Raw genomic sequence first — 13,360 nt, forward strand, 5'->3', positions numbered from 1 at the left:
CCAACTCTCAGAAACCAATCCCCAGAGACACAAGGTAAGAGCCTGGAAGTGCTAGGCTGAGCCCAGGGCCCATGTTTATCAGCAACTAGAGGAGGCAGGGTATGGCCGTTCTCCACCAATCTTAGAGTAGGAATGATTCACAAACACTAATTTCCTTGATGGTATATTATATTCAGTATCACAGAGGAATGCATTTAAACTCTTCTGAAAATGGAAGTTTTAATCTTTATTAAAATGCCTACTCTTGGTTGGATGCTTTTACGTGTCATCTCACTTACTCTTTTTCTTTGAGATGGAGTCTCACTCTGTCACCCAGGCTGCAGTGCAGTGGTGAGATCTCAGCTGACTGCAACCTCCACCTTTTGGGTTCAAGCAATTCTCCTGCCTCAGTGTCCTGAGTAGCTGGGATTACAGGTGTGCAACACCACACCCAGCTAATTTTTGTATTTTTAATAGAAATGGTGTTTCACCATGTTGGCCAGGCTAGTCTTAAACTTCTGGCCTCAAGTGATCCGCCTGCCTCAGCCTCCCAAAGTGCTGGGATTACAGGCGCGAGCCACTGTGTCTGGCCTCATCTCATTTATTCTCACAACAATCAAGCTTGCTGAGAAAGCTATCAGCCTCTCCATTTTAAAGTCTGAGGTGAGTCTCCTCCTTCCCCAGGAAAATGGGCAAGTTATTCACCATCTCTGCTCAGATCCCACCTCTGTAAAATGGAGACAAAAGCACCAGCCCTATCATATCCTATAGGGTTGCTATTAGTACCAAAGGAGGATTTTAACTCCCCTGGTGAAGCTGCAGGCACACACGTCTGCTCCGTTTCCCAGCTTCATTTTTAAGGGCTCTCTCGACATCTCCTCTCTGTTGCACACAGCATACGCCGGGACACCAGGAATGGAGACGTGGGAGGATGAGGAAAAGGTCTAGTGGCACAGGGTTAAATGGAAGAAGTACAACAATGTCACCTAGATGACCAAGGGTAGAGAGCCAGCAGACACAGATGTGCCACGGTGGGAACTCTGAGGGGCATTTTAATTTTCTGACTCTCTATACATCTCTGATATCAATGGGGAAGAGAGAAGGACACTAATCTCACTGAACGGCCAATGTGAAGTGGCACCACGGTTCTCCTGCAGCCAGTTTCGGTGCATGACAGACGCTTTTTTACCCTAAGACAATTGAACAAAATATGTGAGTCTTAGTTAGCAACTAGAACTATATCAGAAATTGCTTTTAGTTTTAATACTACTAGTAAAAACTGAATACTCATACAAGATACACAAGCAGACGGTTCATGGAAATCATTTGCTCAAGGAGAGACCAACTGTTCTCCCCCAATTTCCCAAACACCCAGCATTCTGATTAATAATTTTTGCTTTGCTTCAACACATACATAATCAACACAGGGATGAATCTTTCTGGTCAAGGACCACCGATTTAATGGATAGTTTTCTCCTATCATTATCAGTCATCTGTTCCTTTTTAAAAATGAGAGATCTTCATTTAAAAAATGTAGAGACACTTGATCTCTTCAAGCCATTTGTCTATGCTAAGAATCTCTGGCATCCTTTAATTAAGTATTCAGTTTCCAATGTTTGCAAGTGACCACAAAGGTGCAGGGTGTACAGTAGTGCATAATTTGGCCAAAGCATGAATCTCTGGCATCCCAGTAAGAGGCTGGTGAGTGGGAACAGAGCACTCAGCCTTTGCTCAAGCCTGGCTGCAGGTTGGACACCTACAGCCTAATGTGGGTTCTCTTTCAAATAAAAATGGTTTCCTTGGGAGGAGGGAAAATAATCTGGGGAAAAAGTCATGCTATTTAATGACAGCCATCAATTTGCTAAAGTTCTTAGTAAGTGGGACACAAGTCCTTGAATTGTCTTCCCAGAAAGAGAAAGAGAATCCAGACAGCAGCATGTTGAAAGGAGACACAGAGCTGAGAACTCACCTTTAGAGCTTTTTCAAGCTTACTATCTTTGTCTTTTTCTTTTTTAGGTTTCTTCTTGGCCACTTCATCTACTCCATCCACCTCATCGCCTTTTCTCTTTCTGAAGGAGACACAGGATATGAGAGAGAGCCAGAGCCATTAAAAATCTGACACCCAGTGACTTGCGGTGATACAGTATCTTAATGTCATTCTATCAACTCCCTGTAGGGCCTACTCACACTTGTCACTCCCTAACCCCTGCCCCACTCAGTGCCCTTAGGCGATCACTGTCTACTCAGGGAGTATTTGCAACCAAGATGGCAGAAGACACCATCCATTTCAGAACATACTCTCCCAGCCAGGGAGAGGCGCTAGGGTTGTTCCAGGGACTTAGAACAACCCATTACAAGAATCCAGGGCTCAGGCCCCACCTGAGGTAAAACAAAACAAAACAAAACAAACACCTATGTATCTCCTGGCCTGGAAGGTTCTAGCAGGGACTAGGCTAGAGGTAAGCCCATGGCTAGGGGGCAGGGATTGCAGAAAGACAAAGCACAAGTCCAGGGGGCTGGGCCTTTCGAGCTAAAACACAGAGCAAGGGAAAGAGGCTGCTCACAGAGGTGGGGCCATACTGCCATATAAAGCCTAGACAAGAAGTGACAGTCAAAGCAGCGCTAACCAGCCTGCCCCAGCTTGCTCAGCAAACATGGCTCTGAGGCTATCACCTGCCCCTAAAACACAGGGGCAGGACAGCCACAGTGGTCTCAGTCTCAGCTATCTCACAGACCTGAGCATAAACCCTTTCACTTTCCTCAGCCATAAAATAGGGAAAAGAATACCATCTGCCTCACAGAACTCTGGTGACGGGCAAATCAAACAGTCCAAATACAGGGCTCGATACAGTGCCTGGCATACGAAATGTGCTCAACACATTCTGGCAGTTATCATGGCTTACGTGGGAGCTGATGGACTCTAACACCTATATCACGTGCTGCAATGCCCTGTGGGCTTTTTGACCCATGGCCTGATTTTTCAATTTTCTTGCACATTCTAAAGCCCCATGTGTTGCTGCAATGAACAGGCATTATGAACTGAGATAATGTGTGATGGCTGCTTGATGGTTGCCCAGTCACCGTCCAAGGAACAGGGTGCATACCAGGCTCTACCACACCACCCCTGGTGTGCCTGTTAACAAGCAATTCTCCAGACTGAGGCTGAGGGACAAGCAGAGGGTAAACTGCAGACAGCAAGAGGTGTCCATGTATTCAAGATAGTCACTGATGGTCCTTCCCATTCTAAATTTTAACACCATGCAAAACCCTTATCATCCTGAACTCTAAGCCAGGAAAATTATCCACTGCCCATCCCCTAACTAAAAATGGTCACGATTCTCCCAGCATTGTTAAGTGATCAACCCAGGCAAAACAAATACCCAGGGAAGGAGGGTGGTCTTTTAACTATCTAAAGGGCTGTCGTGGAAAAGTGTAGTTAGCCTGTCCATGGAGATCAGATGTCGGAAGGCGAATAGACCACCAGGAAGCAGGTCTCACAGGGCAGAGGGCTCTCGGCAGAGGACATGGGAATCCCTGGCTGTCCTTCCCTACCCTGTCCTTTGCCCCCAGATCTCTGCTGTCACCGTTCCTCAGTTTGCATCTCCGTGGCTTACTGACAGTCAGTGAAGGGAAACAGAGGAGTGGTATGGAACCTGTAGAGCCTTCGGGCCTCCCTCAAGCCCCTCACTGAACCCCCAGGGCAACCCCACAGCGCTCCACCCACCCTTCGCTCTTGACTCCTGGGAGCTGCTTCTTCAGGGCTTCTTTATCCTCTGCAGCAAGGAGGCTGAAGCCCTTGAGCTGACTCGCACTGTACTCGGGCCGGAAACCCAGCTCCTCCCTGTTCTTGACAAAGCAGTGTGGGTGGTACCAGCGGTCAATCATGCCTAGCTGTGGCTTCTCCGGGTCCAGCATCTTCTTGGACAGGCGCACCTGGCCCTGCAGGAAAAACCGTATATGGTACCAAGGGAGTGACGAGGAAGGATGGTGAACATGATACGGGCAGCCTGCGCTCCAACCAGTGAGGGGCTGCAGGAACAAGTCAAGGCCTGCCCGCCAACTTGAGGACTCATGGGCTTTTGAGAGGTTTAGCTCTCTCAGGTCATCAAGGATTGTGTATTACCCTCAAGACTCAGGGTTCCTTAAATTTCAAATGGCTGGCGACCTACCTACCTGTCTGGACATGTGAAGAATTGCTAACATTCCCCTTAAGATGTTTCTGTTGACCTGGGGCAGGCATAAAAACACATGGTATGGTGTGCTGGGCAGAGCTAGAGCCTTGCACACCTGCGTGGGCTTCCAATGCAGCATTTTTTTTTTTTTTTTTTTGAGACAGGGTCTTGCTTTGTTGCCCAGGCTGGAGTGCAGTGACTTGATCTCAACTCACTGCAACTTCTGCCTCCTAGGCTTAAGTGACCCTCCTACCTCAGCCTTGCCTGGCTAATTTTTTTGTAGAGATGAGGTCTCACTATGTTGCCCGGGCTGGTCCAGAACTCCTGGACTCAAGCAATACTCCTGCCTCAGCCTACCGCACCACCGCGCCCAGCCCCTCAATGCAGCATTTTTGTATTAGCAGGAATTTTCTGTCCATTCCCACCCTCCTATGGCCTCCTTAGTCTCTTTACAGATGACACCCTCTAAGGAGTAATAACCCCACAGGCAAGAATTCAGTCCTGCCAGCCTGCGCAGGTCCCCAGTCCCCAGACCTGATATTCCCAGGAGAGTTCCAGGCCTGGGAGGCTCAACCCAGAGAATGCAGCAGGAGGGGCTCCTGACAATACATAAAGCCAGCAACCCAGCACCACACACCACCTGGCATTCCCCTTGAGGCAAAGAGGATCTTAACGTTTGCCTTAAATTTTTGGTGGTTGAAGGTAGCTGGAGAAGATACAGCAATTCCATGTTTTCATTTTCTAAATACCCATTGGCTCACCTCAATTTTCTGTACAACACCTCCAGGAGGCACAAACTTTCAATTAATACCTCGAATGAATCAATTAATACGTGCATGTCACATTAGAGAAGGGTGAGAAGGCTGTGGGGCACAAGCCTTCCCTTCTACCTGTGTCTCCGTCCATTTTGTCTGACTGGCTATCAGCCTTCAAGGACTAGAACTAGTGGGAAAGCCTGGTTAATGAAGATCCTCTGATTAAACAGAAAAAGGCTGGAGGCTCATACCAGGGTAAACACATTCCTTACACCTAATTCTACCATAAAGCACAGACAATCTTTCCCCCAGCCACTGTTGGATCCAAAAGACACCCCTTTTGTTAATGCTTTCCAAGAGCAGATGCATTCATACCAGAGAACTAGACCAGACTTGTCTGGAAGTCACTGTCATATCTGGTCAACACTAACGTCTTCAGTTTATTTTTAATCACTTGCGTTGAGCTAGCACCCTAAAGCCCCCATTTCTTCTCCTCTCTTGAGATAGACAATGACATCAATGCAAGCAATTCATAAAGTTCAGGGATCTGAGCCCCCAAGACCTTACCTTTTCTATCTTCTCCATACACCCCTTGCATGTGCTTCTGTTGGACTTGGCGTACTCTGCTGCAAAGTCACCTAGCGTCTTCTCTGCCTTGCTACCAATTCCATCCTGGCCTTTGCCTGAAGAATCAAACAGAGGGCAATGCTCATCTCAACAGCTCCAAAATGCAGCTTAGAGGAGCCCCCTGTCCTCTTCTACCTCCCCAGGATCCTTCCACTAGGATACCTTATGCCTTGGGAGACTACGATTGGTCCATCTCATCTGTCTGTAACAACCATGGTCAGCTAATAGAGCTTCTTTTCTGGAGATAAATGACCCTTCTCCTTGAAAGAGCAGCACATTAGGGGGTGATCAGCTGTATGACATTCCGTCTCCTCCTCTTCCTCTGGAGGCCCCTCCCACACTTTAGAAAGCACTTATTAGGTGTTTACCTTGAAAGCCTTGGAAGCTTACTGACGTCTCACTAAGCCTGCTAATTTCCATTATACTTTTATTTACCAAAGTGTGGAATTAAAGGAAATATTTTGATACAAGCCAGACACAAGTATATGTAAGAATTAAATATGTGGTAAAGGTATCATTTCAAATTAGTGGGAAAAGGTTGAATTATTCAATAAAGAGTTGTGGGGATCACTGGCTAGACATTTGGGACAAAAACTAGATTATTTTCTTATTATAAAAATAAATTCCCAGGCTGAATCAGGTAGTAAGAGGCCTAAGACCAGGAATAAGATGAAGCTATCTTCCCATCACTTCTATTCCATATTATATTGGAGGTTGTAGTAAGCGCATTAAGGAAATAAAAAAAAAAACAAAAGGTATAAGTTTGGAAAAGAGTAAGTAAAACCATCTCTCCTTGTAAATGATTCTATTTGATATTCCTAAGAGATATCTTGAGAAATCTATTTTAAAATCTACTAAATTAAGTGAATTTAGCAAATACGCAGGGCACACTGTCAATATACAAACATACAAAGATGTCTAATGCTAGCAATAAACATACTGGAAAGGCAAGTGCATTGTTATTTAAACAGTGTTAAAATACATAGAACACTTAGATAAATTTAACAAAAGACGTGCAAGATCTCACACTAAAAGCTATAAGACTGCTGAAATCAAAGAAGACCTAAACAAATGAAGAAATGCATCATGTTCATGGACTGTTAAGATGTCAATTTGATCCACGGATCCAGTGAGATGCCTATCGAATTCCTAGCAGCTGTATTTGTAATAGCCCCAAACTGGCAACAACCCCAAAGTCACCAACAGTAAAATGGATAAACAAATGGATATACCCAAACAAAGGACTACTCCCCAGAAATAAAAAGAACTAATGACACACAAGATGACCTGGATGAATCTCACAGGCAGTGCGCTGAGTGAAGAAAGCGTATAAGAGGGTATACAATTCCTTTTCTTCCTGAAATTCTAAATCAGGCAAAATTAATATATGAGGATAGAAATCAGAACAGTGGTTACCTGAGTCAGGGAAAAATGACTAGCAAAAGTACAAGGGAACTTCCCAGGGGGACAGAAATGTCTATAACTCAATGGGGTATATGCCAGATGTGTATAAGCATTTGTCAAAACTCACTAAACTGTATACGTAAGATCTGTGCATGTAACTACTGTAAATCATTTTAAAAATTCCAGATATAATACCAAAGACATATCACAAATGAGAAGACAGACATGACTATACAAACAGTGAAAGATGAAACTTTAATGAGGCAAAAAAATACAATAGACAAAACTAAAAGAAAATGTCAAACTTGGAAAAATATTTGTAAAATGTTATGACAAAGAATCAGTATCTTTTACATTTCCTTAAGAAAAAGACAAGGCCAGGCATGGTGCCTCACACCTGTAATCCCAGCACTTTGTGAGGATGAGGCAAGAGGATCACTTGAGCCCAGGAGTTCAAGACCAGCCTGGGCAACATAGAGACTTCCTCCATCTAAGGAAGAAACAAACAAACAACACAGCCCCCAAAGCAAATCCCAGCATGGTGGCGCATGCCTGTACTCCTAGCTACCTAGGAAGCTAAAGTAAGAAGATTGCTTGAGCCTAGGAGTTCAAGGTTACAGTGAGCTAGGATCATGCAACTCCACTCTAGCCTTGGGTGACAGAGTGAGACCCTGTCTCCAAAAAAAGGAAACACTTAGGAATGGTATGTTAGTAGAGAAATGGGTATATTATATACTGCTGGTATAGCATGTGCAACTGAAGCAACCTTTCTGGAAGGCAATTTGGCACATACATAGAAAGCCTTAAAATTGTTCATCCCTTTGAACAGTAACTGCACATCTTAGAATTAAAGAAATAACTGTACAGGTGCCTGGGATGTACAAGAAGTTTGCAGCAGCTCTATCTGTAATATAACTAAAAGGTTAAAATTCTAGTCTCAAAAGCAAGACACGGCTGGGTGCGGTAGCTCACACCTGGAGTCCCAGCTGCTCAGCAGGCTGGAGGATTGCTTAAGCCCAGGAGGCCAAGGCTGGAGTGTGGGCTGTGATCATTCCACTGCACTCCAGCCTGGGTGACAGAGCAAGACCGTGTCTCAAAAAAAAAAAAAAGAAAAAAAGCAAGACAGACTGGATTTGAATCCTGGCTCAGGAATTTTCTACCAGCACAACCTTGAGTCAGTTACCTAACTTCTCTGTGACTGAATGTCCTCACCTGTGAAACTGACAAAGACCTATTGCAAGGACACAATTAAATTAATATGTCAAGTACTTGGAATACTGCATGAAATTTAGCAAGACCTCACTAAATGACTACTATGCACTTTAATCTGTAACTTTTAACATGAAAAGAGTAAATATCAAGTTGTAAAAGTACTAACAGGTCAACATCACTAGTCGTCAGGGAAATGAAAATCAAAAAACCACAGTGAGATACTACACTTCACACACATTAGCATGGCTATACTAAAAAAAAAAAAAAGTGTTCATAAGAATGAGGACAAATTGGAATCCCCTTGTCTTGCTGGTGGAAATGGAGGAGCTGTTGTAGAAAACAGGATGGAGGCTCCTCAAAAAATGACACATGGAATTACCATGATTCAGTCATTTCACTTCTGGGTATATACAGCAGAGAAGTGAAAGCAAGGTCTCTAACATATATTTGTATACCGATGTTCATTATAGCACTAATATTCATTATCATTATTATGCATATTATGAATACCATTCATAATAGCCAAAATGCAGAAACCTGGCCGGGCGCAGTGGCTCACGCCTGTAATCCCAGCCTGGCCCATGTGGTGAAACCTTGTCTCTACCAAAAAATATAAAAAAATTAGGTGGATGTGGTGGTGCATGCCTGTAATCCCAGCTACTCGGGAGGCTGAAGCAGGAGATTTACCTGAACCTGGGAGGCGGAGGCTGCAATGAGCCGAGATCAGGTCACTGCACTCCAGCCTGGGCAATAGAGTGAGACTCTGTCTCAAAAAAAAAAAAAACCAAAAAACAAAGTGCAGAAACCGCCTAAATGTCCACAGACATACGAATGGGTAAATGAAATATGGTATATTCATGCAATTAATGTTTATTATGTCTTTAAAAAGAAGGAAATTTAGACACATGCTGCAACATGGATGAACCTAGAAGAACTATGCTGAGTGAAGTAAGCCAGACACAAAAGTACAAGTAACTGCCTAACTCCATGCACATGAGGTGCTAGAGTTTTAGCTTCACAGAGATAGAAGAAACAGTGGTTACCAGGGGCAGGGAGAACACGCAGTTACTGCTTAATGGATTGGGAGTTTCAGATGCAAAAGTTCTGGAGCTGGATGATGGTAATATTTGCCTAACAATGTGAATCTACTTCATGCCACTGAACTCTACACTTAAAAATGGTTAAGACAGGTCAGGCACAGTGGCTCATGCCTATGATCCCAGCACTTTGGGAGGCCAAGGCAGGCGGATCACCTGAGGTCAGGAGTTCAAGACCAGCCTGGCCAACACAGTGAAACCCTGTCTCTACCAAAAATATAAAAATTAGTCAGATGTGGTGGCGCACACCGGTAATCCCAGTTACTTGGGAGGCTGAGGCAGGAGAATTGTCTGAACCCAAGAGACAGGGGATGTAGTGAGCCATGATTGCACCACTGTACTCCAGCTTGGGCGACAGAGCAAGACCCTGTCTTAAAAAAAAAAAAAAAAAAAAAGTTAGGGTAAATTTTATGTTATGCCTATTTTGCCACCAAAAGAAAAAAAAATCAACTAAGGAAAGTGATACTTAGGGTAGGATCTCAATTCTGCAGGAAAGAAAATCACACACACTCACCAGCAAATTAGTATTTTCTAAAGAGATATCCCACATGTTAATAAGTCATTTGTGAATTAGAGGATTTGGGATAAATTAAACTTTTCATATATTTAAAAATAGTAAGTTAGGCTCTCTGGATGAAAAGTCCCTGGACAATCAGTAGGTAGTATCCTAACTGTATGGTTATGATAGTTTCACAAAAAGACACATTTTCAGTAAAATTATTATGCCTTCTCATATTATAAAATTATACTTAGGTCAGCCTGGCCAATATGGCGAAACTCCATCTCTACTAAAAATACCCAGCCAGGTGTGGTGGCACATACCTGTAATCCCAGCAACCCAGGAGGGAGAGGTTGCAGTGAGCCAAGATGGCACCACAGCACTCCAGCCTGGGTGACAGAGATTATCTATCTATCTATGTACTTAGGTATATTTAAATTATAACTAGATATAACACATCTATGCCCCTAAACCTACAACTTTCCCTCTTTCCCTATCCTGAACACAAAAGAGAAAACAGCCACAGAACAAGAAAAACGTCAGCCAGGTGTATTTGCTCATGCCTGTAATCCCTGCACTTTGGGAGGCAGAGGTGAGATTGTTTGAAGCCAGGAGTTTGAGACCAGCCTGGGGAACTAGCAAGATCCCTTGGGCAACATGGTGAGACTCTATCTCTATTTAAAAAAAAAAAAAAAAAAATTAAAAAATTAATTGGGCTACAGTCCTAGCTTCTTCAGAGGCTGAAGTGGGAGGACTGCTTGAGCCCAGGAGTTAGAGACTGCCAGTACATTCCAGCCTAGGCAACAGAATGAGACCTACCCTCTGCTAAAACTGGCATACTCACCCTCTGAACCCTTTCTTACAAATTTATTCACTTTTTAAAACTCCCAATTCTGAGCCGTTACTAATCTATTTGCAGCAAGCAGCTGGTCAGACATAGCAACAGCTACAAGGACCAGCTGCAAGAAGGACAGACAGTGATACGGTTTGGATCTGTGTCCCCACCCAAATCTCCTATCAAATTATAATCTCGAATGTTGGTGGTGGGGCCTGGTGGAAGGTGACTGGATCACGGGACAGATTTCTGCCTTGGTGCTGTGTCATGATACTTGTGAGTTCTCCTGAGATCTGGTTGTTTAAAAACGTGTAGCACCTCCCCTCTCACTGTCTTCCTCCTGCTCCGGCCATGTGAACTGCCGGCTTCTCCTTTGCCTCCTGCCATGACAGTAATGACAGTAACAAGGTTGGATGGCTGACACTACCCAACCTAAAGAGTTACTATGAAGCCCCAGCAGTCAACACAGTGTGGTACTGGCAAAGGGATAAGCAGATCAGTGGGACAGAACAGGGAGCCCAGAAACAGAGCCACACAAGCACAGTCCACTGATCTGTGACAAAAAAGTAACGGCAAAAATGGGAGAAAAGATAGTCTTTTCAACAAGCGGAGCTGTAACAACTGGACATCCACATGTGGAAAAAAAAAAAAAGGAATCTAGACACAGACCTTACACCCTTCACAAAACGTAACTCAAAATGGATCACAGACCTAAATGTAAGACACAAAACTGTTAAACTTCTAGAAGAAAATCTAGATGACTTCGGGTCTGGTGATGACTTTTTACAAACAACACCAAAAGCCCAATCCACTAAAGAAGTAACTCATTAACTAGACTTCATAAAATTAAAAACTTCTGCTCTGCGGAAGACCAGCCACACACTGAGAAAAAATATTTTCAAAAGACATAAGATAAAGAGCTGTTATCCAAAATATACCAAGAACTCTTAGGAATCAACAGTAAGAAAACAAACAATCTGATTTTAAAAAGAGCAAAACCAGGAGTTTGAGACCAGTCTGGGAAACAAGGTGAGGTCCCGTCTCTACAAAAAATTTTTAAAAATTAGCCAGGCATGGTGGTGCGCACCTGAAGTCCCAGCTATTCAAGAGGCTGAGGTGGGAGACAGAGGTCAAGGTTGCAGTGAACTGTGATCACACCACTGCACTCTAGCCTGGGCGACAAAGCAAGACACTCTTAAAAAAAAGTGGGGGCGGGGGCAGGCAAAAGACATTTCACCAAAGATATACAGATGGTAAATATATGAGAAGATGTTCAAGATAATCACAGTATTAGGGAAATAAATATTAAAACAATAATAAAATACTATACATCTATTAGAATGGCCAAAATCCAAAACACTGACAACACCAAATGCTGGCAAAGATGTACAATGATACGAATTCTCATCCATTGCTGGTGTAATGCAAAATGATTCAGCTTTTTGGAAGACAGCTTGGCAGTTTCTTACAAAACTAAATATACTCTCACCACATGATCCAGCAATTGTACTCCTTGGTTACCCAAAGGAGTTGAAACTTATGTCGCCAGAAAAACCTGCACATGGATGTTTCCAGCAGTTTTGTTCATAATTGCCAAAATTTGGAAGCAACCAAGATGTCCTTCAGCAGCTCAATGAATAAACAAACTGGTAATCCAGACAATGGAATATTACTCGGTAATAAAACGACAAGACATGGAGGAATCTTTTTTTCGAGATAGAGTCTAGCTCTGTTGCCAGGCTGGAGTGCAGGGGCGCCATCCTGGCTCACTGCAACCTCTGCCTCCCGGGTCAAGCAATTCTCCTGTCTCAGCCTCCCGAGTAGCTGGGACTACAGAGGCACACTACCACGCCCAGCTAATTTTTGTATTTTTAATAGAGACAGGGTTTCACCATATTGGCCAGGCTGGTCTCAAACTCCTGACCTGGTAATCCACCCGCCTCAGCCTCCCAAAGTGCTGGGATTACAGGTATGAGCCACCGTGCCCGGCCCGACATGGAGGAATCTTAAGAGCACATTACTAGTGAGAGAAGCCAATCTGAAAAGGCTACCTTCTGTATGATTCCAACTATATTATATTCTGGAAAAGGAAAAACGACGGAGAAAGCAAAAAGATCAGTGGTTACTAGAGGTTAGAGGGGAGGGAGGAATGACTAGGCAAAGCACAGAGGATTTCCCAGGCAGTGAAAGGACTCTGAAGGCTACCATAAAGGTACATGCATGTCAAAGTACATTTGTTAAAACTGAAAGGATGTATAACACCAAGAGTGAGCCTCGTGTAAAGTACAGACCTCAAGGGATAACGATGTGTCAATGTAGCTCGTCAGTTATAACCATGGACCACTCTGGTGGCGTTGTTGATTGTGGACAAGTCTGTGTATGTGTGGGGTGGGGAGGACTATATGGAAACTCTGTACTCTGCTCAATTTTGCTGTGGACCTAAAACTGCTGTTAAGAAAAAAGTCTAGGCTGGGCGCGGTGGCTCAAGCCTGTAATCCCAGCACTTTGGGGGGCCGAGACGGGCGGATCACGAGGTCAGGAGATCCAGACCATCCTGGCTAACACGGTGAAACCCCGTCTCTACTAAAAAATACAAAAAACTAGCCGGGCGAGGTGGCGGGTGCCTGTAGTCCCAGCTACTCGGGAGGCTGAGGCAGGAGAATGGCGTAAACCCAGGAGGCGGAGCTTGCATTGAGCTGAGATCCGGCCACTGCACTCCAGCCTGAGCGACAGAGCGAGACTCGGTCTCAAAAAAAAAAAAAAAGGTCTATATACAGGAG

General features: G+C 44.1%; 1 protein-coding gene across 1 annotated transcript in view; it reads right to left on the reverse strand.

Moving 5' to 3' along the window:
• PARP1 (poly(ADP-ribose) polymerase 1) overlaps positions 1–13,360 on the reverse strand; it is a 47,698-nt gene that overhangs the window by 25,826 nt on the left and 8,512 nt on the right. The window contains exons 3-5 of the mRNA XM_017882330.1: positions 5,474–5,589; positions 3,704–3,918; positions 1,949–2,048 (exon numbers count right to left, since the gene is read on the reverse strand). Coding sequence (XP_017737819.1) covers positions 1,949–2,048; positions 3,704–3,918; positions 5,474–5,589 — 431 coding nt within the window. The remainder of the gene's footprint in view (positions 1–1,948; positions 2,049–3,703; positions 3,919–5,473; positions 5,590–13,360) is intronic.

This window comes from Rhinopithecus bieti, unplaced genomic scaffold (assembly GCF_001698545.2).
Source record: "Rhinopithecus bieti isolate Rb0 unplaced genomic scaffold, ASM169854v2 scaffold_13261, whole genome shotgun sequence".
Classification (NCBI taxonomy): Eukaryota; Metazoa; Chordata; class Mammalia; order Primates; family Cercopithecidae; genus Rhinopithecus; species Rhinopithecus bieti.